Source organism: Accipiter gentilis, chromosome 8, assembly GCF_929443795.1.
Source record: "Accipiter gentilis chromosome 8, bAccGen1.1, whole genome shotgun sequence".
NCBI classification, from domain to species: Eukaryota; Metazoa; Chordata; class Aves; order Accipitriformes; family Accipitridae; genus Astur; species Astur gentilis.
The window spans coordinates 25799444-25825245 of NC_064887.1; the positions used below are offsets into that span (position 1 = coordinate 25799444).

The 25802-nt window shown below is 41.5% G+C and overlaps 1 protein-coding gene across 5 annotated transcripts in view; it reads left to right on the top strand.

Moving 5' to 3' along the window:
- The first annotated feature begins 616 nt into the window (after nucleotides 1–616).
- Nucleotides 617–25802, top strand: part of VAV3 (vav guanine nucleotide exchange factor 3) — a 178583-nt gene continuing 153397 nt past the window's right edge. For all 5 annotated transcript variants that reach the window (XM_049808220.1, XM_049808222.1, XM_049808221.1 and 2 more), the window contains exon 1: nucleotides 617–891. In XM_049808220.1, coding sequence (XP_049664177.1) covers nucleotides 688–891 — 204 coding nt within the window. In that variant the 5' untranslated portion in view covers nucleotides 617–687. The remainder of the gene's footprint in view (nucleotides 892–25802) is intronic.

A 25802-nucleotide genomic window follows, 5' to 3' on the forward strand; every position in this document is an offset into this window, starting at 1 on the left:
CCTTTAGTAACTTAAAATCACTTGAATATATGTATATATATATTTTTTTTTTTAATTTGAAGCTGCCTGAATGCTTGGTGGAAGCTATTGCGTTTTGTTGGGGTTTTTTTGGGTTGTTTTTTTTTTTTTTTTTTTTTTTTTTCCCAAACTTAATTGAAGTGCAAATAAAATCCGAGTCAGTGTAAAATGTTTTAGGGTAGAAGGGAGGGAAAACAATGCCACGCCACGATCTTTTCCCTACCATTTCTGGAAAGGGTCGAGAGGGGCATCTTCCATAATGCCTGACCGCTTGCTGCTTTGCCCTCCTCCGAGCACTTCGCTGTTTTCGTAATGAGTGGGTATAAGACTGAAAATAAACCAGAGCGTGACGTGATGCCATTTTATATACCCGCCTGCTACAGCTACGTCCCGCACACGGCCGGCGCTCTGTTTATGCCGCCTCAGGTGCGGCGAGGGGAGCACCCCCCGCCGGGGCCGCACCCCGCGCTCGCCCCTCACGCCCGCCCGCGGAGGCGCGGGGACAGGTGCGCGGCGGCGGGCGCGGCGGCCGGCGGGTCCCGCCTCCCGGGGCGGGGCGGGAGCGGGGGCGGCGCGGGGCGGGGCGGCACGGCACGGACCGGCCGCGGCGGCGTCGGGAGGGCGCAGCAGGGGCCGCCGCGGCCGCAGCATCGCGGCGCGGTGGCAGGGATGGAGCCCTGGAAGCAGTGCGGGCAGTGGCTGATCAGCTGCAAGGTGCTGCCGCCCAACCACCGGGTGACCTGGGAGACGGCCCAGGTCTTCGACCTGGCGCAGACGCTGCGCGACGGCGTCCTGCTCTGCCAGCTCCTCAACAACCTCCGCAGCCATTCCATCAACCTCAAGGAGATCAACCTGCGCCCGCAGATGTCCCAGGTGCGACGGCCGCGCCGCCCGCGGGGCTCTCCGCGTGCTTTGTCTGCGGCTTCTGGCGGCGCGGAGGGTGGAACCGCGGGGTTCGGGAAGTTGGGAGCTCCGCGCCCGGCGCGGGTCCACGCCGCCGCCGCCGCCGCCGCGGAGGGCGGGCCCGCTCCCGCAGGGCGGTGCGCGTCAGCCGGAGCCGCGGCGGGCCGGACCCCGAGCGGCCCGGCAGCCCCCCGCCGGGCACCTTCCCTGCGCCGTGCGGCCGCCCGGCCCGCGGGCTCGGCGCGTCCCGGGCGGTGGGGCGAGGGCGCGGCCGAAGCCGCGGGCCGGCGGCTGCCAGAACCTCCGTGAGGGCGGGTTGCCTGCGGCGGGAGGCGGTTCGGGCGGGAGCCTGCCCGAGCGCCCCCCGCCCGGAGCCCCGCGGGCCCCTCACGGTGGGGTGGCTGTGCTGAGGAGAAGCTCCCTGCAGCAGTCCCAGAGCCAGCACTTCAACGTTTCTGCGTACGCTAATAGTGAATACGGGCAGCTTAGGACACAAATCGACCTCTTGCTCCTGGTTGTTCTGGAGGCACCTAGAGACGTGAGGGGGAGGGAGGCCGGCGGGACCGGGAGCTTGGGAAGCGGCGACGGAGGGAAGGAGCGGGGTCGGTGCCGGTGGGAGTGGGAGGGCGGGCTGGCGTGGCGGAGGGCGCGGAGCCTTGCCCCGGCCGGGGGGCTGGGGGGGGAGCGGGCGGGAGAAGCGGTGGTGGCAGCGCTTGTCAGCTGGCCTTCGCATCTGCGTGCGGCCGATGAAGTTGCATGTTGAAGAGCGATTGGTGACGAGAAATGGTGCTCTCGGTAGCTCGTTGCCTGTGTTGTAGCGTCTTCTTTTTTTTCTTCAGACCCTTTTACCTTTAGTTTTTTGAATTGATATTTTCATTAAATAGTAGCGACGTGCATTTCCAAATTTATCCCCTTTTAATTGCGTTTTTTTTAGTTGGGACTGACATGTTTTGTTACAGTGCCTCCGAAGGCTGGTTTCAGATATCGAGATAAGATTGTATCGATAATTCAATGAGAAGAGGGTCTACGTGTAAATGACTTCCTCTCCAGCTTCGCGCACACCTATGCCTCTGCGGAGCCGGTGGCAGCCAAGCAGGTGTTGTGTGAAAGGAAACTAAGCTGCTGAGCCTTTCATGTGTTTTAAAACATTGAGAAACAGCTACATTGTAACGTTTCCGTGTTACGATTCAGGTTTAGATTTATAGGAAGAGAAATTGCCGTTCATGTTTAGGACACTGGCAAGAAGCAGCACTAGTAGTGAATTACACTTTTGGGAGGAACATTCTTTGTCCATGTTTACTCACAAAGCCAGTAATTTTCTTTCTTTTTAATTCCTTTTTTTTAGCAGCTATGTTTTACTACCAATGGGACATTTTCTGTAAGCCCACAGTGGAAAAAGGGAGAAAAGTATCAGGTATATTTCAGCTAGTCAGAATAAAAAAATCCCAGACCCTTGTACTAGATGTGAATGGTATAAAGGCTATCCCCGGGTACTTGAGAGCTCAAGTGCCTGCTTGAATTGCCCATGCGGAGGCCACACTTTATCTGAGCGATGGAGAGAGTTGGAGAGGGTGGGCTCCTCTGAACGGAAGAACCCCCCCGGTAAGCTCTGTCTCTGCACCATCCAGACTCTGTGAGAGTTTCAGGACTTGCTAAACTGTACTGCAGCCCTGGTTTATATTTTCATTATAGTTAGTTTGATTGCTTTCAAACTGACCTTTTTTCAGTTTAGCTTGCAGAACTATAAATACTTTGTATCTGAACTGTTGGAAATGGTTTCTTGCCCTGCTTAGAATGGATAAGAAGTATGGAAACAGATTCTTATTTTTTTAATGAACTGGAAAGTTGTCCTCGTGATATTACACAGTTTTCGGGATAGCTATCTCATTGAATGAACTTCAGTTGGTGATTAATGTTGCTTGTCTGGACCAATATTATTTAATTTTATTTTTGATGGATTAAAACTATGGTAGTCTCCTTATGTCTACTAAAAATAAGTACCAAAATGCTTTGCTGTCTTCTTTCTTAGAGCAGGTTTGGGAATCAAGATTAATATTTATTTCTCTAAGTGTGTTTGAACTATGGATTAGAATTGTAGACCTTGGATTATTTATAATGCATATTTCGAACTTGAGCTTTATATATGTGTAACATAGCTACTGGAATTGTTTCAGAGCTATGACAATTGCCTTATCTGTGTGTCTGCTGTATGCCTGAGGAACCTGCACTCCATGGTGCTGCAGACCATTCTCTCCAGTGGTGCATTTCTGCCCTATGCTGATTTCACCCTTTAAAGTAGGGGAACTGTTGCTGGATCAAAACCTCTAATGGATAACTCTACGCAGCATTAAATTTGCTGGGAATGTTACCTTTGCTGTCTGTGAGATCAAGATTTGGCCGTCTTATTGAGGTTCTATGGGGTTTAATGAAAAGCCTCTTGGAGGAGATACTTTCTGCTGGCAAGGATCACTCTGAAAATTTCAGAAATTGTTATTAAAAATGTAGTAGGTTGACATTCTGCGAGTTGCTTGTAGTTTGTTGCTAAGACTGTAAAGAGAACTTAGCAGTAATTTATGCTGAAGTCTCAGTGGCTTAGAGATTACTAATTTGGCGAGATCCACTTGGAGTCAAGCCCTAAATTGAGAGTTTAGTCAGAATAATACTTGTCAGTATATTAATACATTTGCTGCATCATAGGACTTGGGGTCTTGTAGAAACACTAGCTAACTCTCTTGTTCCTTGTGGGGTAGTGATTTCTAATCATCATGGGATGCCAGAGCAGAGTTGGCGTTAGGATGGAAATAGTCTTGGCCGCTGACGGCGCAGTCTGCCTGAACATGCTGCTATGTCTGTACTGCTTAGCTGAACCATTTGAACCTCATGTGGGCCATATCTGTCATCTTCTAGAATTGAGCTGCAGCTCCCATGCTCCCTGATCTGACGTTGTTTTCTGCTGCAGATCTTAGAATGGGTGGGGAGATTCTTACCACACAGTTTTTGAGCAATAAGAACAGAGAATGAGAAGGGTGGATGAAAGCTTCACAAATGGGCGTCACGGAAAGTGGACTGCATGGTTTTAGCCTTCTCTCTTACTGCTGTTGACATCTGTCAGACCTTTCTCTACAAACCAAGTTTTCATGTCTTGGGGGCTAGTTATAAATGCAGCAGTGCCAAAGAACAGGAAAGTGAGAGATGGTGCCTCAGGCTGACCTGGGAGTAGATGTCAGGCCTCTGACATAAGAATCAAGTCTCTTGCATTTCATTACATACTTATTTTTTTCAGAATGAATGTGGCAGATCAGACATCAGTGACGCTCATCAGCTTTGCTCTGTAGACCTTGAGTAACCCCTTAAAAGCTACATGAAAAGTGTGGAGGGATTGTGACTGATGCTGCTGCTTCAGATGATGCTTTTTGATGGAGCCTCGTTCACTCAAATAGGAGCACTGTTGCTTTGCTTTGTAAGCACCCGACTGCTGCCGGCTCTCAGGGCAGGAATAGAAACCAAGACTGGCGATGCTCAGCATTGCAACGTAAACATGTGCTTGACCAAATGGCAGTGGGTATGTTCTCTTCTATGGGCTGGCTAGCACAGGGGACCGCATGCGTTTGTCCCACCACCAGCAATGCACCTTGTGTCACAGCTGTTCTCATGGGTGGGCTGTTTTATGCATTTGAAATCTGTGGATTCAGCCTCCCTACCTTTTTGGGCATACCAGTGCCTGTGTAAGAGAAATGTCTCAGTGGTTTTAGATTGCAAAACATTGGGTTTAGAAGCTATTTGAATGCTGGCTGGTTTTGTCTGTGTTTCTGTATGTTTATGAAAATATTTATATTTGGTTAGTGGAAGTTGTCCTTTGAAGAACAGAAGCTGTTCAGTCAGTTACACTTTCCAGAAAATAAGCCTCAGATGTGAAAGTATAAACCTCGCATATATAAAGGATGAGCAGTGTTGTGGCTTTGCCAATGAATCTTCCATCTCTGGGTTGCCAGAGGAATGCCTCCTGTCTGAGAAGCTGGCGTGTCTCAGTGCTAGGTCCCCTGTGAAAAATTACACATGGGCTTTGAGTGAGATTGGAAACTCTTGGGTTCAGGGACATTCACATCCAGTTGTTTGGTTTTTTTTCCACTGTGACTGTACAGAACAGGAGAGTGTTGGCTCTATTAAGAGCTCTTGTGTCAAGGTGCAAAAACACTTCGCTGTTTGAACTCCCACAAGCTGACAACATTAGTTGTTATTTTCAACCAGTGCATGGGCCATCAGAAAAGGAAATTTGGAAGATGGATCAAATAATGTCTTTTGGCCTTTAACTGTTGGGGAGTCTGCCTGATTCAGACTTGAGAGTTGGTGTTGTGAAAGAGGTCTTATTGCAGGCATCATGTGAAGAAACACTAAATGTTGCAGCTACTTGGGAATGGAGCTGGAAGAGGGAATGTGCTAAATGAACTGCAGAGCTGTGACTGGTATGTTAGTGCGTTGCGGGGTTTCCCCTGAAGTAGAGCATCAATGTCTGACAGTGAGGTGGAGGATGGAGCACTGCAGCTCAGCATTTGCATCTTCCATGGGAGCTGTTCAGTGTAGCAATTCACTTTGCTCAGATGCCACCTCTTGGCTAATGTAGGCTGGTGAAAATAATAAAAATAGAAGTGATCCATAACAGAGAGTACAAATCCTAATGTTTAATCATAATCATAAAAGAACTTAAATAATTTATCACCAGAAATGTAAAACCTAAACCAACAGATTACGATGGATTTGCAGAAGACGCCATCTGTTTAATGCTTATCTTTTATCTTTAATACTTTGCAAACTAGCTTTGAAATGGTTTTTGCAAGGCATTTAGTTAACTTGTGAGAGATTGCTAAACAGGAAAACTGCACTTAATGCAATACTGGCATGGGAGTTTACTAAAGGGGATGTTGACATAAATATTAAAAATAACTATTTCCTATTATTCTAATAAAAATAAACACTTTGTATTAAAAGTTAAAATGTTTCTAATTTTAGGGAGTTACTTTTATTTGGTGTGACCATGTAGTCCAAAGGAAGTTCATTATCTTTGTCATCCATGTCATATTTTGGTGTGGCAACTGAGCTTTTGAGCAGGAGTTTATTTTTCTTGGTTACAGTCTGTCAGGTAGCCTCAGGATGTGGGTGTGCCGAGAGACATACCTCTCCGTTTCCTCTGATCCTGCCCTTGGCTTGGAGCTTTCCCATCCCCCACAAATGATAACCATGATCTCCTGCCCCTAACTCGGTGAGCGTGCATCCCACCTCTGCAAGCTTCCCGCAGGTGGATACGCTCGCTTGTGCTTTCCCCTATGCGTGCCTGCCCGCAGCCATGCTGCTTGACTTCTCCCTCCCCCCAAATTTTAGCATAGGACAGCATGCCAAATGTCAGGGTATAAAACTTCGTGTGCAACATGGCTCTGCAAAGGAGGAAAAGGAATTGTCTCTTGATTCTGCGTGTTATCTAAAAGAGAAAGAGTGGGATGTGAGTGGATGTGCTGACCTCTGCATGAGGATGTGATTTGGCTCTGGGATCTTAGGAGGGACCAGATGAGCTAAATGAGAAAATAAAACTGATATGGAGTGGTGCCTGTGGCCCTTCCCAGGAGTCATGGGATATCAGTAATCTATTTTCCTTGGACAAGAGAGATCTTTGAGGGAAGTGGTGTGCAAAATAACTCTTATTCTGTGTTTGCCTGTTATGTTAGGTGCTAGGTTATTGAGTTAAGGAAGTACCACAAAGATGTATTTAGATTAATACAGTTTTTCTGAAACTGCAGAACTCTTTGGGCTTGAACAAGAGTTTGGGAACTGGTTTAGCTTTTATAAGTGTGTAGAAAGAAGAGATGTGTTAAAAAAAACCCAGTCTTTTTGAATTATTTAAACTGACTGTGTATATTCCATGTGATTATTTAAAAAATATTTTTGAACGCTTCAGATTTTTTCAGTCTCTTTGCTTACTTGCTGGTACTTTGGTCCCCTCAACTTCTTTATTGCATTTAACTTTATTTCCATGATTCATCTAAATGAAAACTGTATTGGCCATAAGATATATCCATAAGAGGTATTATCTATAAAATATATATTTATCCATATGTATGTTATATACATACTTATTTTATACATGTTGGACTTGGTAAAATATTTTGAACAAATATTTGTTCAAAGCAAAACCTTAATATGTCCTCTATGCTTTGTGCTAAGAAAAGCAACTGACAAAGAAGTAGTGACCCAGTTTTTCTAGGTAATTCTTGTTACCTTAAGAAGATGGAGAAAATAGTATTTGAAAACTGATGTAATGATTTTTTTTTTTTTTTTATTTATTCACAGTGATTCTTTTTGGTTGGGGGGGGGGAAGGGAAAACTGCAGTTGCACTGTATTGTAAAGCTTATTTTACATGCTATATTTATCATACAGTTATTAAATGCAGCATATGCACCTTGCCAAGAATTGTCTCAAATGTTGCCTCCTGCACAAAATTTTAGTGTGCTGGAAGCTGTCTAATGTATGAACAGGAAAAATATTTGTACTGGTTTCTCACAGAGGCTATAGTGTGTGCCAATATTGGATAATTTAAATTAATGTCTGCGTATGGCATGCTGCTGTGTTGTGTGGGAGAAGCCAAGTTATTTTCTGAGCCTTGTGTGACAAAGGTGGGAGGCCTGTGGTAGTGGCAAGTTGAAGGACTGCGTATGGAAAGAAACTAATAAATCAAAAGGGCTGAAGGGGAGAGAGAAGGATATGTGAGAGGAATATATAAGAAGTAGGAGGAAACAATCAAAAGAAACAAATATGAACTAGAGAGAATGGTCGTGAAAAGTTGGGAAGCTGGACTGAAGGGGGTGTCAGCAAGCAAGACACTTGGGGATTTTGAAAGAGGACAGGAAAAATTGTTTAAGATTTATCCCAAGGTAAGTACAGAAAACCAGTACAGTCTTGGATATGCTGCGTTACTCTTTAATGATAACGGCATTATCGTTTAATGGTGGCGTGCTGGTCTCTGTTATAATGTACTGCCTTGGGACTGTGAGGCCCAGGAGGTTATTTATCAGGCTGCAGCGCTGCACATCAGCATGGGTTAGTACAGTATGTTGGTACAATTTGTGCAGTGGTGAGATAGAGGATCTTCGATTTCTCACCCGCATCCCTTTCCTCCTCTCCTTTGAAGGTCAAAAGAGTTTATTAAATTGTGGGTGTAAGAGCTAAATCACAGGTGTGAAGAAGGAAATACAGGGGTTACGGAGGGAAAGGGCTGCAAGGTGAGAGGCAAGGCAGCTGCTGGTGGGCAAGTGGTGAGGGGGAGGACCCTGGAGGGAGCGTGGTGGTGCATCCGTTGTGGCTGTGCCGGTGGGGACACAGCAGCTCCTGGCCCTGGCGTAGCTGAGCCTGGGCTTGACTGGTGCGGGCTTTGGGGAGGAGGGTTAACTGGGAGCAGCAGCTACCAGGCTGGTGAGAGGCATGCGCAGGAAGAATTTTCAGAACATGGTAAAATAGAGGCAGGGAGGGAAAGAGACTGTTTTCTGCTGAAGTGATGTTTGCTCCCTGACCAGCAGCTGACCCAGATGGAATAGGACAAGTATCTGTGGCTGCAAAGGAAACCTGCTGGAGTGTGCTTCCCTCCGTACACCTGCTGTGTGCCGGGGAGAGGAGAGCTCGCATCCAGACATGAATGGGTCATTGCCTGTCACAGCCAGGGAAGTCCTGGCTCGTGCCCTGCATTGCGTGGGTACCTCTGAATACAGAGGAAGAGGTATTGTTTTATTAGGTCACTGACAGTTTTATCTTCTTTAAGTTTTACTTCATATAGAGGTGTCAGTTTTTGAACTCGTTCCCCCCAGTATTAAAATTGTGTTTGTAGTTCTTTAAAAACCAAACAAAAAACCCCATCAAAACCCATTGACTTTTATTCTTGTTTCTGTTGCTCCAAAACAGCATTGTGGTACTTCCATATTATTCCATAATACTCCATAGCAATGTTTTGTACTACCTTATACCATGTTATTTCAGTATTTCAAAAATTGTGTTTCACAGAGAAGTAGGAATTGATGTGTACTTTGCCAAATAGGCTATTAATTTTTTTTCCCTGCACTTTCCAGTTTACTTGGCATCACCTGGAGCTACCTTTTCTTTCCTCTTATTTTGCTTTGACAAGCCAAGTTTAAGACTTCAGGCATTGTGAAATACCAGCTGTTTGCTAAGATTTGTGATATGTAAAATGCAATCTGAACTGACATCTCTATACTAAGGTTTTGATTGTTTATATTTAGGAGAAAGATGTTCCCTTAAAGCTCAGTGAATGCTATTGGCTCCAGTTGAACGCATTGTCAAGTGAGAACATATCTTTTAGAAAAATATCAGTCATTGACCCTTTCTTTCATCCTATATTAAATAACAATAGTGAATGTCTTGGTAACATGAAACACTGAAGGACTATCAACAGGATATTTGATTCTTTATATATTCAGAACGTGAAACCTTAGTCACAAATTGTGTAGTACAGTGGTATCATAGCAATTTGTATAAAAGCCACGTGTGTTATTTAAAACACTCTTGCAGACCTACAGGTATGAACTAATGTAATTGGGAAAATAAAGTTCAGCTGTCTTGTATTAGATTCCAAAATATATTGGGCCTGTAAATTGTCTTCACAGAATTTTATTTTATGTCATTACCTATTTTTCACTAGTTTTATCCCTCTAAAAATATCTTGAAAGTTATTTTAAATGATATAGAGAATATGGTATGATTGCCTTGCAGAAGCAAACAAAATGTATATTTGACGATGTTGTTATAATCAAATGTTTTCTGAAAAAAACCAAAACATAAAGCATTTTTTTTTTTTTTAGAGCATTTTTTAAACTGGTGAAACTTAGCAGGACAAGATGATTTGTATTTCCAAAATCCTTAGATATGCCCTTTAATCCTGACACCATCAAATTTACCTATTTGTTTCTGTGTTGCATAATGGTATATACTGTATAATCTATACTTAGGATACTTTGTACCATTGCTTGTTCCTACATTTGCATTGTTTCTACATGGAAAGAAGCCTTATAGTCCACTAAAGCAGAATGATTAGAGCTTGGCCCTTGAAAATTTTGACTGTCAAAGTAGCCTCACTTCACTGTTGTGTAGGAATTTGATGCTAAAAAAAATTTAATGCATCGTTTTGTCTGCCCACGCTCTAATAGTGTAATAATGACAGCGCCATCACAGCCTCTGTAATTCCTTGTGCTTTGCTTACATGTTGGCAGGCAAGATTTAAATTATACTTACATATTTCAGTGATTGACTTCAAATTCCCACCAACTACTACCCCATGTAGGACTGATGCCTTGTATCAACTGATAAAAGGCCGTGAGGGCCATGCTATTTTTCCCTCTGAATTCCTCAGGACCTATGAGTAAGTATGTTTGATTCCAGTGCAGAGATGGTTAAAAGTAGATGGAGGACCACACCTTCACTGCAGTAACATGCCTGTCAGATTTTAGGTGTCTCTGGATGGAGGTATGGTGATGATATAGTCCTACCATGTGAACTGCAACTCAGAGTAAACACCCATCAATCCTACTTACCTCTGTAGGGTTTAGATCAAGCTTTGAATTTCTTTTGTCTGGAGAATAAGTGAAAGTAGGAAACACCAGAGAGAATGTTCAGACTATTGCTATTGCCTGTAGCTTCTTTTACTCTCAAAAGAGGAAGACTGAGTCTCCCTGAAGTGCCCTTGCAGGATGCTGCCTTTGGGCTCATGGTCAGTTGGTGTCTGGTTGGTTGAAAGGGGATTTCTGCCAAGCTTTAAAAACCTAGCTTGTATTTAGGCAGATATTTTGAAAATCTCTTCATGCTACTTTATGGCTCAAGTTTTGCATTTCAGAGCAGTACCGGTTTTGCTAAATTGCACCAAGTTGCATGAGGAAATATTTAAGTTTCACTTTCTCTTAGTGGATTACCCTCCATGCGTGTGCACAAAGTGATGCAAGATTTCAGGTTTTGACAAATACTTCTCTGAATTGGCAATTGCTTTTTTTAAAATATTGTTGAAAATTCCTGCTGAGCTTTGATTTCACACCTTCCTTTTCTCTTATTTTTTTTGTGGATCTTGCTTAGGTTTTGGGATGCTTGATACAAAGTAATAGTTTTTGGGCCTTACCCAGAAGGCTCCTTTGGGATGTGAGTGTGTCCTCTTGGGGCTGTTTGGCTCTAGTGAATTCCTAGAGTATTTTCAAAAGTGGAGAATATGTTAAAACCTTAAGCGGTCTTTAACAGGTGTGTAAATGTACTCATGTTTTATGGGAGCCCTAAATGGGGTTCAGTTGAGATGTTTTGTTTTGAGTTCTGCCTGTTCCCATTATGTCCTGATCTTCTTTTTATCCATCACAAAGAGGGCAGTGTGAATTGACCCACTGCTGTGCCTTGATGTGAATCACTACAAGTAGTCATGAGAAAGTTATTCAGGGTCTGTGTTCATTTAGTTAGCAGTTGTGGCTGGCAGCACTGAAAATGGTGATGCATCTTCTCTGTGGATTGTGCTGAGGCCACTGATATCACTGTAAAGTATGCTGAACAGATGGCAATCTTTGTAAAAGCTGAGGTTTAACTCCACATTTGTTGTTCTCAGTGAAGCCTTTAAGTGATATTGTTGGTTAGAACGACTGTGCCTTAGAAAATGCTTGTAGCTATCCTCTCTGTGCTGTTGCAGGTTTTATGAAGTGTTATGGAAATGACTCCAGTAATCCTATTGGAATGCCTCTATAGTTGTATCAGAGTCCTATGGATTTCCCTTCCTGTGGAAGACCCTGGTAAATTGATAAGCTGAGATGAAAGCCTTTGCTGACTGGGACCTGTGTGATTTGCATGAGAATACAGACATGGTGATGGGAGAGAGTGTGGATGTAGGAATGGCTGAACCATGCTGGGAACAGGGGGCTGCTCTTCATAAGACACTCCTGAGCATCAGACTGGAGTGTATTTCAGATTTGTGTGTCTTCCCAGCTATAATTGCTCAGATTCATGGATCCCTGGGGAATCTGCTTAATTTAAACTATCTGCATTCTCTTTTCTGAGAATTTAGGTTTTTGTAGCTTGTATACCCCATAGCGCATCATGTTATTTCAAGAGCACAAAGCTATAGCAATAATAAATGTAATATGATTTTTTTCTAGTGTTAAAAATACTTATTATGAAATGAAGAACATCTCTTGCAGTTGTGTGTGGAGTTCCCAGTTACAATGACAAGTAATCCCAGAGGTTGGTTGGTTGTGTGTTGTTTTTTTTTTTTGTTTTTTTTTTTTTGGTTTTTTTTTTGTTTGTTTTTTTTTTTTTTTTTTTTTTTTTTGTTTTTTAAAGAAATTTTAAGTTGTTTGCCATGGCTGGTGGGAGGAACATAAGAAAATAACTGCTAATTAAAAAATTCCTGAACCAAGAGGGAGTGTATTTTGTAACGTTTTTCTCTTAGCACAACTTGCTAGGAATAGGCCTGAGGAGCAGATCCTTCTTCTATCAGTATTATAACAGTTGCTGTGAATTCATATGGCCTCTGATTAGCAGTGAAGAAAGGCTGAGATGTTCTCCTTTGGGACAGAACTGGTGTTTTCATGGGGTTTCTCTCCATAGGTCTCCTGATGGTGGTTGTCATATTAATTAAGGACTTGGTCTTTCTGGCTTAGAACTCATTGCCATTTCTATGCTATGGGAAGGCAGACATGGGGAACGGCTCTCTAAGTCTTAAAAGCGGTTTTCAAAATTTGTGGTTCAACATGCAGGACCATAAATATATTTTGCTAAAAGGTTTATGTTTGGAAATAAGACTCCTAAGTGATGTATCTTTTTCATTCCAGTGAGGAGCAGTGATTTCCTCCAACGTTGTTTGTAAAATTTGTGGTGGAGCAGGAAAATTAGTCCTCAAAATGTTTTGCAGGAATGCCATTCTTGAGAGATGTTCTTTAAACTATTTGGAAAAGCAATGCAGGAGTATTTACCTTTTCCTGTTTTGTGCTGAATATCATTAGAGTTTGACCTCAGAATCCAGTGTTTCAATAAAGTAATGTTAAAGATTAATGAACTTAAAATGCCTTTCATCTTGATTTGAAAGAGCAGCAGATTTTGAAATGTTAGGATTTCTGTAGAATACTTCATTTTCCTGTCAGCTCTTTTAGTGACAACCTCTTTTCAATTTTCCCTGTTTCTCACATTTTTCTACCTTCATTCAGGTGGTTTGATCTTATCCATCAGAAACCCAGACTGCTCTGTGATCAGTAAGAAGTATTGCTCTGACAGGTCTGAGCTTTCTTTTTCAAAAAGTTTTTTTTTCTTTCTTTCCTTCTTGTCTCTACTTCTCCCTCATTTTGACTCATCTCAGTTCTGCAGCTTGTTCTGTGCTTGTGCTCTCTCCTGTCAATCTGGATTATATTGCTTTCACCTTCTCCAGTTGCCTTCCCCCTCCCCTCATATTTTCTTCTCCCTTCACTGCATCTGTTTCCTCTTTCACTTCTTTCCTGATGCTCTTTCTTCCTTTCAGCTGTTTTTCCTGTCCTGTTGTCTTCACTGTTCCTGTTGGCCTCATCCCTCCGCAAATCCTCTGAAATCTGTTTCCTACATGGATGAGAGTGTCTCCCCTCCGGAAGGTGCTTTCTGTGTAGGTGAGAGTGCTGGGCAGGAAGGCTCAAGTGGAAGTTATGCTTTTAGGACCAGTGAACACAGGGGTTTCAAGGGACCAGACAATGCTTGAACAGCAATCGCATGGTGGGCTGTTTTAAGCTGCTTTTCAGTGACTAATTTTCATAAATTGTGATTGCTTTGAATTTACCCATTATTTAAAAAATTTCTGCCTCCGTTCCATTGCAGTCAGATGTTTCCAACATACGTGAACATGTCCCAAAAATTGTTTTGCTGCTTGCTACAGGTGACAGGGCAGACCACTTTAGTGGGGAGCAATGAGGATTAATGCTAGTGCTGGGAGTCTGCAGGGTGAATCAGCCACTGTTGCTGGAAACGTGTCCTTTTCAAAGGCAGCATCACTTGATTCCTGCCCTTCCCACCAACCTCTGAAGGTTTGTGCCACAGTGGCAGTGCTTGAGCAATAATTTTTCTGGGGTTGTGCCCTGAGGGAGCAGGTGGGGATGGGAATGGTAGTTGTTTTTAACCACTTTTCAGATTGATTATATATGTTGCTTGCAAGGCAGAAATAGCCAGCCGTGCTAGCCAGCATGCTCATCCTGCAGCTCCCTTGTGTTGGGCGTCAATCTCCATGGTTTCTTCCTCTCTTTTTGCAGTAAGCTCCACTTGCTCTTCAGGGGCTGACAGACATGATAATTTTATTTCTGCTTCCCAGGCTAAAGGTGAGAGAACTATTTGTACTCAAGGTGAAACAACCACTACAACTAAGTATCTGTATTGTGAGATAAAAGCATTTGCAACACTATGGTGTCCCTGAGGGATTACCTTGATAGCTAATGGAAACTATAAATCAGGTTAGATGGAAATTTAAGAATAACTTTATCAGATATTACTTAGAAACTCTTTTCTATTTTATTCAGACTACAGTTTGTTTCTTCAGGTTTCTGGAGTTATGCTTGCTTGCTTTCTGTGGATGGACACAGTCTTTATACGCCTGATATAATTCATAGGCATTGCAGGCAGAGAAGGAGGCGATGCCTGGCTGGGTACTCCACCAAAGTCTGTGGATGTGCTGTAATTGAAAGCTCAGTAGGGTCAAGGTGTAGATGGTCAGTAACTGTCCTGTAAACAAGCACCTCTTGTCTTGATTTGTTCACATCATTTCTCCCCTTGTGAGGGTGAAGCAGTTCAATATTACCATTTGAGAGTGGTTTTTTCTTTTTAAGGCTCCCATGGAACTAAATTAAAATTTTGTCATGCAGTTCCTGGTTTAATGGGGAACATGTATTTGAAGAAGAATTATTGTGACATTCATCCTATTATGCTGGCTGATTTTATGGTTTTGTATAATTTGAAGTACTAGAGCAGCATTAAACTATTTGTTTCATGAGGAGATGCTGATGAGAATTTAATTCAGGTCAGTGATTTATTTATTTATTTATTTATTTTTAACTTCAGTATTGGATCCTTCAAAACTTCAGAATCATTTTCCTCACATGCCCCTTCAGAACTGAAATATACTTCGGGGAAGGAGGTGGCTTTTGCTTAGTTTTCTAGTTGCATCAATGCCTTCCATCATCAAAGTTTTCCACTGTAAAGCCTGGCCCACTCTTCTATGATTCCTTCAACTTTATTCTCTTTTTGTAGTTGTGAGAGTGATTTTTAACTAGATAAATACCTTTAAAAATTTGTTGTACTCTTTAATTTAGTCATATTCTTTTTCCAGCCATTATCATGTCTCTGTATTCACTTATTGACGTGCTTAGTTTTCCAAGTCTCCGTCTATGCAGGACAGGAGTGACTGTGCTGTTTTCCTTCTCTTATGAGGATGCTGCCCCTCCTCTATCACCTACACTTTTGGCCTGTTTCACTGAATTCCTGATGCTTGCTTCTGTGGAGTTTTCTCATTTTCAGTACGATTCCATTTTCCTGTAAACAAACATGTTAGGCGTGGGCTATCACATTGTGAAGGTATTTCTGCATTTTTGGGAAGTAATGCTGTACCCTAGTCTGTGCCGCTGTGTTTTGGGGTTTTTTTTGTTTGGTTTTGTTTTTTTTGTTTGTTTTTTTGTTTTGTTTTGTTTGGCTTTGTTGTTGGTTTTGTTTTTTTTTTCTTTTTTTAATATTATTGATAGAAAGTTTGTTCATGTCCCAGGGGGAAATTAAGCTAGGGATCTTGAGTGGCTACAGATTCACTGGAAGGATGCATAATGACCAAATACTTCATGTTTTTTTTCTGTAAACATTAGAAAAATTATTTCAGTTATGTCTACTCCTTTAGTATTAATGATAACACACTGTTGGTTGCCTTGGGATGATTAAAACCTTCTTTGGAGGTAGAAGTCTTCCAAGAATTAGAAGGAAGGAAGAAATAAGTGAATGGCAGATGTTTCCTTTTTTTCCAGCTGGCTTTGAAATGGGTATGATTTAATTTTTTTTTTTAAATCATCAAAACTCAGGTTTTCAAAACAGTAGCAGCTGACAAAAGGAAGTGATTTCCGTGTTGTTGTGTTAGGAGGTCCTTGGATTTCCTATTTGTGTTCTTCAGTGTCCTCTTGCATTCAAGAAATTACCACATTTAGCAGACAGACTGGGCAGTAACTTGACTTGCTTTGACAGAAGTGGAGATAGGACAACTTATTTTTCACTAGTTCTCTGCAGCTGTCAAAAAAAGAATAAGATAAAAAATACTGTCCAGTGGCAAGGCATACTGGTGTTAGAAAGGGAATTTCATTTGAACCAGAGGATCTAAGACTTATTTTCTACTCTAGCTCTCTGATGACATTACAGGGCTGACCTCAAATCTATTACTTTCAGTAGCAACCGTGCTAATTGATCTCCCACAAAATGTGCTTTGAACATATCTCAAAAGTTTTAGAAGTTTAAAATCTGTTGAAGTTGAAAAGATTTCTTGCTGGTTAGATCTAGTGATTTACACAAATGAAATAAAATAATCTATTGTTACATTTATCACTTATTGCTTACATAGACTGATAACTATTACCCCTGATATCCAATTTGATATTTCTGCTTGGTTTTTTTACTTAAAAAATAAATTCCACGTAGAGAAGTTGCATCCCTTAACTGTGGTGTTGCTGTCATAAGTGGATAGGGTGGACATAGTAAAAAATAATACAGAAGGTGGACAGTTTCTTTGTTCCTCTGCCATCCTTACAGAGTAATTTTCTCTGAATTACAGAGCAGACCTCTACGAACTTTAGTTTGCATTGCTTATTGCTGGCAGTGTTACGCATTTATCAGGCTTTAGCAGATGTTTGGATAACTTGTGTCTCCACAACTTAGACTGCTGTCCCTTTCTGCCCTGAGGAGACTTTTGAAGCAGATGGGAATGCTTGAGCAGAGTGGCGATGGGAGAGTTTGCCAAGAATACGTATAAAGATGCTCGCCTCCTGATGGGATGGCCTCTGGCTGGTAGCGGATCTTGACAAAGGTTTTGGTAGACCTGTGAGTCATGTTTAGAGGATGTCGGTTGTGTGTGGCACAGCCATTCTCAGCCGAGGAACAATGAGTCACAAACTTGTGAGTTTCCAGTCCTTGATATAGAAAATAACCATGTAGCTGCTCTTGTGGTTTCATCTAGAAGTAAATGAGCAGTGCAAAAATTAAATAATTAGGCTGTATGCTTCAGATCCCTACTGTATACTGACTTCTGGTCTTTTTTAAAAAAACACATATTGAGAAATAGCATATTATTGTCACAAATGGAGAAATGCTTGTTTCTGAAAAAAGCAAACAGGATCTTAATACAAATATTTCCTGAATAATATACCCACAAGACTAGTTGCAAGGGTCTATTCTAATTGTTTTGCCTATTTACTCTCCTGCCCTTGTTTCACATCCCTTCACCTCTGATCCATTCAGAAGGATGTTGTTGAATAATTTTTTCTGTCTAGTTGTTCACACTATATTATCTTCTTTCAACAAATTGAACAAGTTTGTCTTTTTTTACAGGGACTCTGTGCTGCTATTCTGCTTATCTGACTTAAAAGCAAGAATACCTTGCGGTATTATTGTGTCCGCTTGTCTGAAAATCGCTCTTATTACTTGTCCTGTGCAGAGAACTATCTCCATAGAGAGGCAGAGGAAGATCTGTCGTCGTTATAAATTCCCAGTTACAAATTGCATATATATTGATTTTGTTATTCTTTCTAATCTCCACCTGCTTTGTTGTTTCACCAAGCTATTATGCCTTTTAGAAGACAGTAACTGGTCCATGACTGTATTGTATTTAGTTGAATAGTCTGTAGAACAAAATAATACTAAACAAAATCAGACATAAAACTAGGCTTCCTAGACAAAATCTAGGCTTCCTAGACATTTTTACAGCTTAGCTCCAATGTTTGCATTCAATATATTATCTAACAAAACACTTAAGGAATTATTTGTGTTGAAGTGATGTTCTGTTAGGCAATTTAGTTAGCTGATGCCTGTTCAGAGGTCTGAAAGTATGTTATAGCAGCTGTTTGTATTGCTTTTGTATGTGTTCTTTTGTGTAACAGGTTTAAAAAAATACTTGCCTGCAGCTTGCAGGCAGATGCTTTCACTGCCCCTACGTTATGTTGCTATGTTTTCCTTTATATATGCATCAGTGCCAAGACCAGTAATAGGTTACTGCTCATGCGTTTTTTTTTTTTTTTTTTGCCATGACAAGAATGACTGTTGATTTTGTTCTGTAGATTTGTGCAAGTAGCCAATATCTTGCTACAATTTGGCGTGCATTTTTTAACTTAATTTTGTTGATGATACTAAATTTAAGATGATAGGGATGTATTTATAAAACCAAGTTAAATTCTGTGTCCTGGTAGCATACACTGTTACTAAAATAGTAAATAATTAATTTGTTCTATGTGTATAAGCAATTTATGATTTTAATAGGATTAATTTTATGAATAGAATAGGCTGGATTCAGCCCTCTTCACTAAGTTCAGAAGACCAGCAAAGCACTGTGTGAGGACCTCCTAAATTAGTGGTTCTCAGGTCCCCTCTATGGTAGAACAGTTCTGGCACTGATGTGTGTATTATTTATAAATTTAAGAGGGATGAAAATATGAGCATGAAACTTACAGTAACCATTTATGCAGCCTTTCTTTCAGGGATGGGGAATACCTTTTACAGGTGTTTTTAACAATGGTTCAGGAAATTCGCTTTTTGTGAGGTCACCAATATATGTGGAGTGTTGTTCTGAAGTCATTCAGCTGAAGTCAGTAGCTTAAAGACTGGGATGAGTTCTTTAAACTATTTTAAAATTATCCTTAGCACAGTTCATCATCTACAGACACTTGGAATAATGTGGCAGAACTCAAAGCACATTGTACTTTTATAACTGGAATTATTACTTTGGTAGAATATTCTGTAGTTCTTTTCCCAAGGTGATTGCATAGCGAGAGAGTGAAAATACCTGGTGGCAAGATAGTTGTATATGATAAGGTATTGGTGGCAGAGTACCCTGGGTGGTTAAGTGGAGCGCTCTCATGCGTGACATCCCATTCTGCCCCCTGCTCTGAACAGCTGTTCCTGGGCTTTATCAACACCCCTCGATTTTGTAATCTATATTGCAGGTACTGCCAATACACAGTAACAAATAAACCTTTTTGCCAGTTTGCTGGTTGCGTTTTGCACTGCTGAAGGATTTAATTATGGGATCTGAGACGGTACACTGGAGGCTGTGTGGAGGTGTTAACCTTGCTCTGCATCTTGGGCTCCATGCTGCGCTCTCTTTGAAAAGGCAGCTTTCACGTGTGGTCTTATATGATCTCCTATGGACTCTAACTGCTAAAGACTGAGGACCAAATCTTTTAACAATTATGTTGGGTTCTTTACTGAACCTGCCTTTATGTTGGTTCTGATGAGCTGTTTGAAACAGCCATCTATATTACGGTAACTTAAGAATAATTTTCTTAATTGAATTTGAGAAAAATGTGATATTAGTATCTTAAGACTCAGCACATAGTATGGCTCAGTAATGCAGACTTCTCATTGGCGCCCACGTACTCCATTTAAAACACTGATTGTACTGTAGCAAATTGCTCAGTAGACGGAGAGTCCGGATAATTCTAACTTACACTCTGCTGCAGAGCTTTCATAGTATTCAGTTTATTCACCATTTGATTGATTGTTTTGGGCTATCTAAAAAATACTGGCTTGTGCTCTAGAATTTTAATTTTAAATTTTTTTTTTCTTCTTTTCATAAATATCCTTCCTTCTCCTGAGACCATGCTCATGGTTATGTTTTACTTTGTGAGATGCCAAATTGACATCCTTTGAAATAAAGTTTTGGACTGTTTGTCGGTGTACTTTGAATGTTACTGTGAGGCAAGGCATCAATACAATTCAGCCATGACATAAAATGGGCCCATATAGAGGTGACAGCTGAATTTCCATGAGCATTCTCTCATTGGCCACTGCTGAGATGATCACAGATGTTAATTCATACTAGTGGAAGTAGGTGTTTATGTGATTTTTGACACATCTCACACAAATTTGGGCTGCCTTCAATGATGCCTTTCATTTTGGCAGACAGCTGGGGTGAGTGAATGCAGCTTTTTAGACAGCAGGAGCCAATGATGATGTACAGCTGAAACATTTTACATCAGGTTTACCTTTCATTGTTTGTCAGCCTTCTTAAGGAAGGAGACCTATGGCAGCTTCATAAGGAGTCACATGATTTTAAGTTCATGTTGTAAATTAATGTTGCTGATGGTAGAATTTGTTCTAAAACTTACTGATTCTTGCATTATATCGATATTTCACTTTTAATTCCTTAATTAGGAAGGTTACATGTCACTGAAGAAATGGAGTGCAGTTTGCCTAACAATTGGCTGGATTTCAAAGTGACCCTGCGTGGAAAACACTTGTGGGTACAAAGACTCTAGTCTCTACATTTTTTAGAGTTGTATTTTAACTGACTTTTCCCTCAGAGAATTTTTCGAAGTTGAGAACTATTAAATGTTTTTGTGTCCTGTTTATCACAGGAATTGCAGTCGTGGATCAAACCACTGTTTCATCTACTTCAATATCTCACCATCATCCAGACCAGGTTCTTCAGAACAGTAATCTGTTCTGGTAGAGATCTGTGGAGGGTGTAGTACCCAAGGGTTTTTGCAAAGTGGGTTTGCAGAGGCTTGTTTTGTGCCCAAAACATTCATTATGCTATTATGCATTATGCTTATTATGTCATTGCAGTCTGCTGCATAAGCCACAGTGCTCCTGTATTATGTAGTTGCGGTCTCTTGTTTTAAAAATGATGTAATAAAATGAGAAAGGTGCAGGAAAGGGCAGTAGAGGTTTTCAAAGGTATGAAACAATAAGGAACAGCTCACTAGAAAAAGATTTTTCAGCTTTGAAAAGAGGCAACATAGGGGGAGAATATGAGGCCTGAGGAAAGAGAAAATGACTTCCTGTCCTTTCTAGTGTGGAAACAGAGGGATATCCAATGGAAGAAGTAGGTAGCATGTTCACAGCAAGCAAGAGGTGATACTTCTTCACCAAACTGAATTCAAGTGTGGTGTTCTAGGTTTTTTTGTTTTTTTGTTTAAAAACCAACAACAACAAAAACAAAACCCCAAACTTCAAATGGTGTGTGGTCCCTGTAGTAGCTTTTAAATATTTCCAAAAAGCTGTGTCATTAACACTGAAAGTGTTTTTAACTCTCATTGGAGGTAATGTGGTACTACAAATGACTGAACCAAATAAAAAACAGTCTTAGAAATCTAAATAGATATTTCGTCTGAAAGACTTGCTGTAGTGTGTAAGATAAAGCATCAGAGTTTTAGAACATTGTAATTATTTATGGAATAAATGGTATTAAACAGTTTTCCTCACTGTAGGTTGAAAGACATATATTTATTTTACTTGAAATAGCTATGTTTCTATACTTAGTGTGGTTCCTGCAGGTCCTGGGGTGACACCATCTGTTTGAGAACGTGTTCTCAGAGGCGAGGCGTGTGCTGCTTAAAATCACTGTCTGCGTGGAGTTGTGTATTTAAATCTCATTGACAAAATGAATTGTAGTATAGTACCTGTCTGCTTTTAATACTGCTTTATGTGGTCTGTGTTATCTAGAAACATTAAATGTTTGTGGAGTTGTATCACCTTAGGCTTCCCATTCTCCTGGTGTGGTCAACGAAAGTCTCTGAAGGAGTAGGTGATCCGGGCAGCAAGGTCTCTTGATCTTGCGTGAATGCCTGGGCTGAGGCCTCGTGATGAGGGCGAACAAATGGCCCTGTGGGTTCCCCTCACTAAGCCAGGTATTTTGGAAGGTTATGGTTTGTGGATGTTTGGGATGGCCTGTCTCATCCTGGACAATTTTACCAGCTGCTTAGAAATTGTTTCATAAACCTCTGAAGCATAAGGCCTGCTGGGGCACTGGAGGATTTTGCATCCAGTCCGGTCTTTTGTCTTTATTCTGGCTAGTATTCAGCCTGTCTGCATTGTATGGGTCCTGACAGGCTCGCCAGGAAGCAGTCAGGGAGGTTTGGCAGGGTGGGTGGCTGTGGGAAGGGTGGCGTGTGGCCGAAGGCCTCCAGTGGCAGGTGGAGGTGAGCTGCCATGGCGGAGGCCGGCCTAACTGCCTCCCTCTGGGCAGGTGCTGGCTGTCCCTGGGGCTGTCCCGGCAGCCGCCTCGCGGGCCCTCCGTAGCCCGGCGGTGCTGCTGGGAAGGTCAGCAGAGTGGCCCAGGCCGTGGCGGTCAGCGTGCTGATAGTGTCCTGCCTCTCACCATGTCAGTGCAGTGGCCTAATGACTGAAAAAGGAGGAGGCCCTGTTCCCACCCCGCCCAGCTTTTTGATATGTTAGGAAGAGGATTCGTTTTTCTGCAGGTTTATAAATAAATTTGTATTACTATGCAATGTAATTAGATTACTTATACAGTAATAACCATTTATTTGTAATGTAGTGGAATCAGTGTTCCCTATTTTTAATCACATTTAGAATTCGTCTTGCTTTAATCTTTATATATGTGCTGAAAGCTTATAGTTTCAGACATTTCAGAGGTGAAATCACTTGAATACATACATTAAAAAACCATTCAGACAAATTATTTTTTCCATTAACAATGGAATAGCATGTGAAGGTAGCTGATGCTTTTTCTATCCAGTTACTGTAGTTTAGGTGGTTACAAAAATCTGTATTATAAACTTGTATGATATTTTTTTTCCTTACTGTCGTGACAGAGAGCAATACAGATTTTAGGGCCATCCTCTTCTTCTTTTACTTCAATATGAGGCAATGGGGCAGAAAGCACCTCCTACAGAGTGGGACAAACCCCCCTTGTTAAATAGTTAAAAGTGTTGAGCTGTTTTGCTTTCTGCCTTGGTTTGATTATTTAGCTGCTAGAAGAGCTCAACATGTGGTCTGAGCCTTGGCTTCACTGAGGACAACAATGCAGGTGGAACACCTGGTGCTCGCTTGGTGAACTTTATGCCACACCCTAGCCTGGGTCCTTTTATTTTACTACTGAGCAGAAAAAGATGATGTATCTGGTACACATTGCTCTACTTAAAATTGCCTGTGAATCTGGGACCATGTCCTGGTTTCAGCTGGGATAGAGTTACTTGTCTTTCTAGTAGCTGGTATGGTGTTATGTTTTGGGTTCAGTATGAGAAGAATGTTGATAACACACTGATGTTTTCAGTTGTTGCTAAGTAGCATTTACACTAAGTCAAGGCTTTTTCAGCTTCTCAGGCCCAGCCAGCAAGGAGGCTGGAGGGGCACTTGAAGTTGGGAAGGGACACAGCCAGGACAGCTGACCCAAACTGGCCAACGGGGTATTCCATACCATGTGATGTCATGCCCAGTATATAAACTGGGGGGCGTTGGCCTGGGGCGATTGCTGCTTGGGAACTAACTGGGCATCGGTTGGCAAGTGGTGAGCGATTACATTGTGTATCACTTGTTTTGTGTATTCCAATCCTTTTATTATTATTATTGTCATTTTGTTATTATCATTATTAGTTTCTTCCTTTCTGTTCTATTAAACTGTTCTTATCTCAACCCACAAGTTTTACTTCCCCCCCCCCCCCCCCCGATTCTCTCCCCCATCCCACTGGGTGGGGGGAAGTGAGCGAGCAGCTGCGTGGTGCTTAGTTGCTGGCTGGGATTAAACCATGACAGACCAGTAAAAGCAAACTCTGGATTTGCTTTTAATAGATTATTCATTGTTACTGGGAAATGCTCAAATGCAATACATGTGGTAACAAAGATTGCAGAAGCATCTGACTTTCTCAGCCTGGTAAGTAAGATGGAGCTCCATGCAAGTGTATGATTAATTAGAGCAGTTAAGAGTTTGATTTCCTTCCTCAGCTTTGGAGATCCAAACTGTACGGCACTCAGTGCATGAAAGATGATATTTGGTGCCAGGTCAATATGTTGAAGCTCCAGAGAATATCACAAAGTGTATAAATGTAGTCAGTCCACTCTGTGACCACTGCAAATTTATTGTTGGAGTTTGTTTTTCATTCATGGCTGTTCCCACTGGTTTGTGGTTTGGGCTTCTGGACTTAGCTGTTCTACTTACTTGACTTGCAATCCTTGAGAAGTGTTCTCTGAATATAACAGAAACCCCAGTGCTTGCCACAGAGAGCATGGTCTAATAAACTGCAAACCTGAAGTGACACACCAGCAAAAATAGAACAGTGGATTTTTAAAGTAGGTAACTAGATGACAGCTGTATTCATATTTGGCAGTTGGTAGAGAGCTGTACTTACATCCTTAAGGTCTTGCTAGGAATTTATTCCATGATCATAAGAGCCTGGAAAAGACTACTCATATGCAATTCAAGAAAAAATTTGAAGTATTTAATGAATCATGTGTGTTAACACTAATGAATGTTAATAAGAATATTGTTCCTTCCTGTGAAATCATAGACTTAGTACGTGATCTATGTGATCTGATGGCAAGAAATCGAAGCGCATAGGAGTTGAGTTATTTGGGTTATGTTCACCTTTAACAGACACTGACTAACCCTGTGAGGATTCCCCCCCCCACCTGTTATGTTGTATTTCCATGCAGGATTCACTGTGGACAGCTTTTGAGACTTTTTGAAGTGCTTAGAAGAGAACAAGCCAGTACATGCTAACTTAAAAAATGATCTTAAAAAATCCACACTGTAGGTCTTTGTAAAGGAATTACGTAGTTGAGATCCAGGCCTGGCCTTGTGTAGGCACTAGGGCCTCAATTCTTCTGATGTTATTACACTAACATGAGAGACTTGTAAAAACCAAGCATAGTCATGAATAAATAAATAAAAGATACTAAGATACAATGGAAGCAGCATCTTAGTGTGCCAAGCTAACAACATGAAACAAATGCATTGGGTGTTCTCTTTAGCACTGATGTGAAGATCTGTATTTCATACCATAGCTGTAAGGTTTTTCAGTTTGGTTCCCCACCCCCTCTGATCATGAAAACATTGAGTGCTATTTTGTTTGAGGTTTTCCATTCATTTTGTTATCAGCTGTGCTGTAGACTTTAGGGTTCCCCCCCCCCCCCCCCAATAAGTTTAAATACATTAGGTAGGTGTAGGTTTTGAGGTTTCCGTGTCTATAAAACAGTTTCATGCAAACTGCTGGTACTTCATCAACTAAGTTGAAATGTGAGTGATTAGAAACCCAATGTTAGGACCAATGACAGTACATCCAAGTAGAATATCAGTGTCCTTTACAGTTCTGCCTCTTACAGAAGCAGTTTTTCATGTCACAATTGTAAATACAATTTACAGCACAGTGACTACTGTCTTACTTTAAATGGCAGTTTCATAAATAGGTTTGCCTGAGGCATTTTAACACCAAAATTTTAACACATAATTCTTGTGTTTGGCTTTTATTTAGTGTTTTCCCACAATTTAATCATTAGCGAGTCAAGTCCCTTTTTTACTTCAGTGGTCTTTCCCACTGGATCTTTCCCTCTGTTGGTCTATTTTGATTTTTCTTTTTAACTTCTGTTTCACTGTGTGTCTGTCCCTTTCCTGTTCCTTTTCCTGTGGTCCTCTTTTCATTTCCTTGTTGCTGTCTTCCTCCTATTCCTGTTCTCCTTAGGAGTGTTTTCCATGTTCCCTTTGTCTTCCTTCTCTTTGCTTTTGTTTGTAAGACACTGAGATCCCTAGTGAAAGACATTTTAGGGATACAACTTTGGGATCTAAGACAGAACCCCCTAACTAATCTGTGTGTGCTTTGCATGCTCACTACTGTGTTCCACCTGCTGTTCTTTTTGACAAGATACTGCAGAATAGACTTGTGAA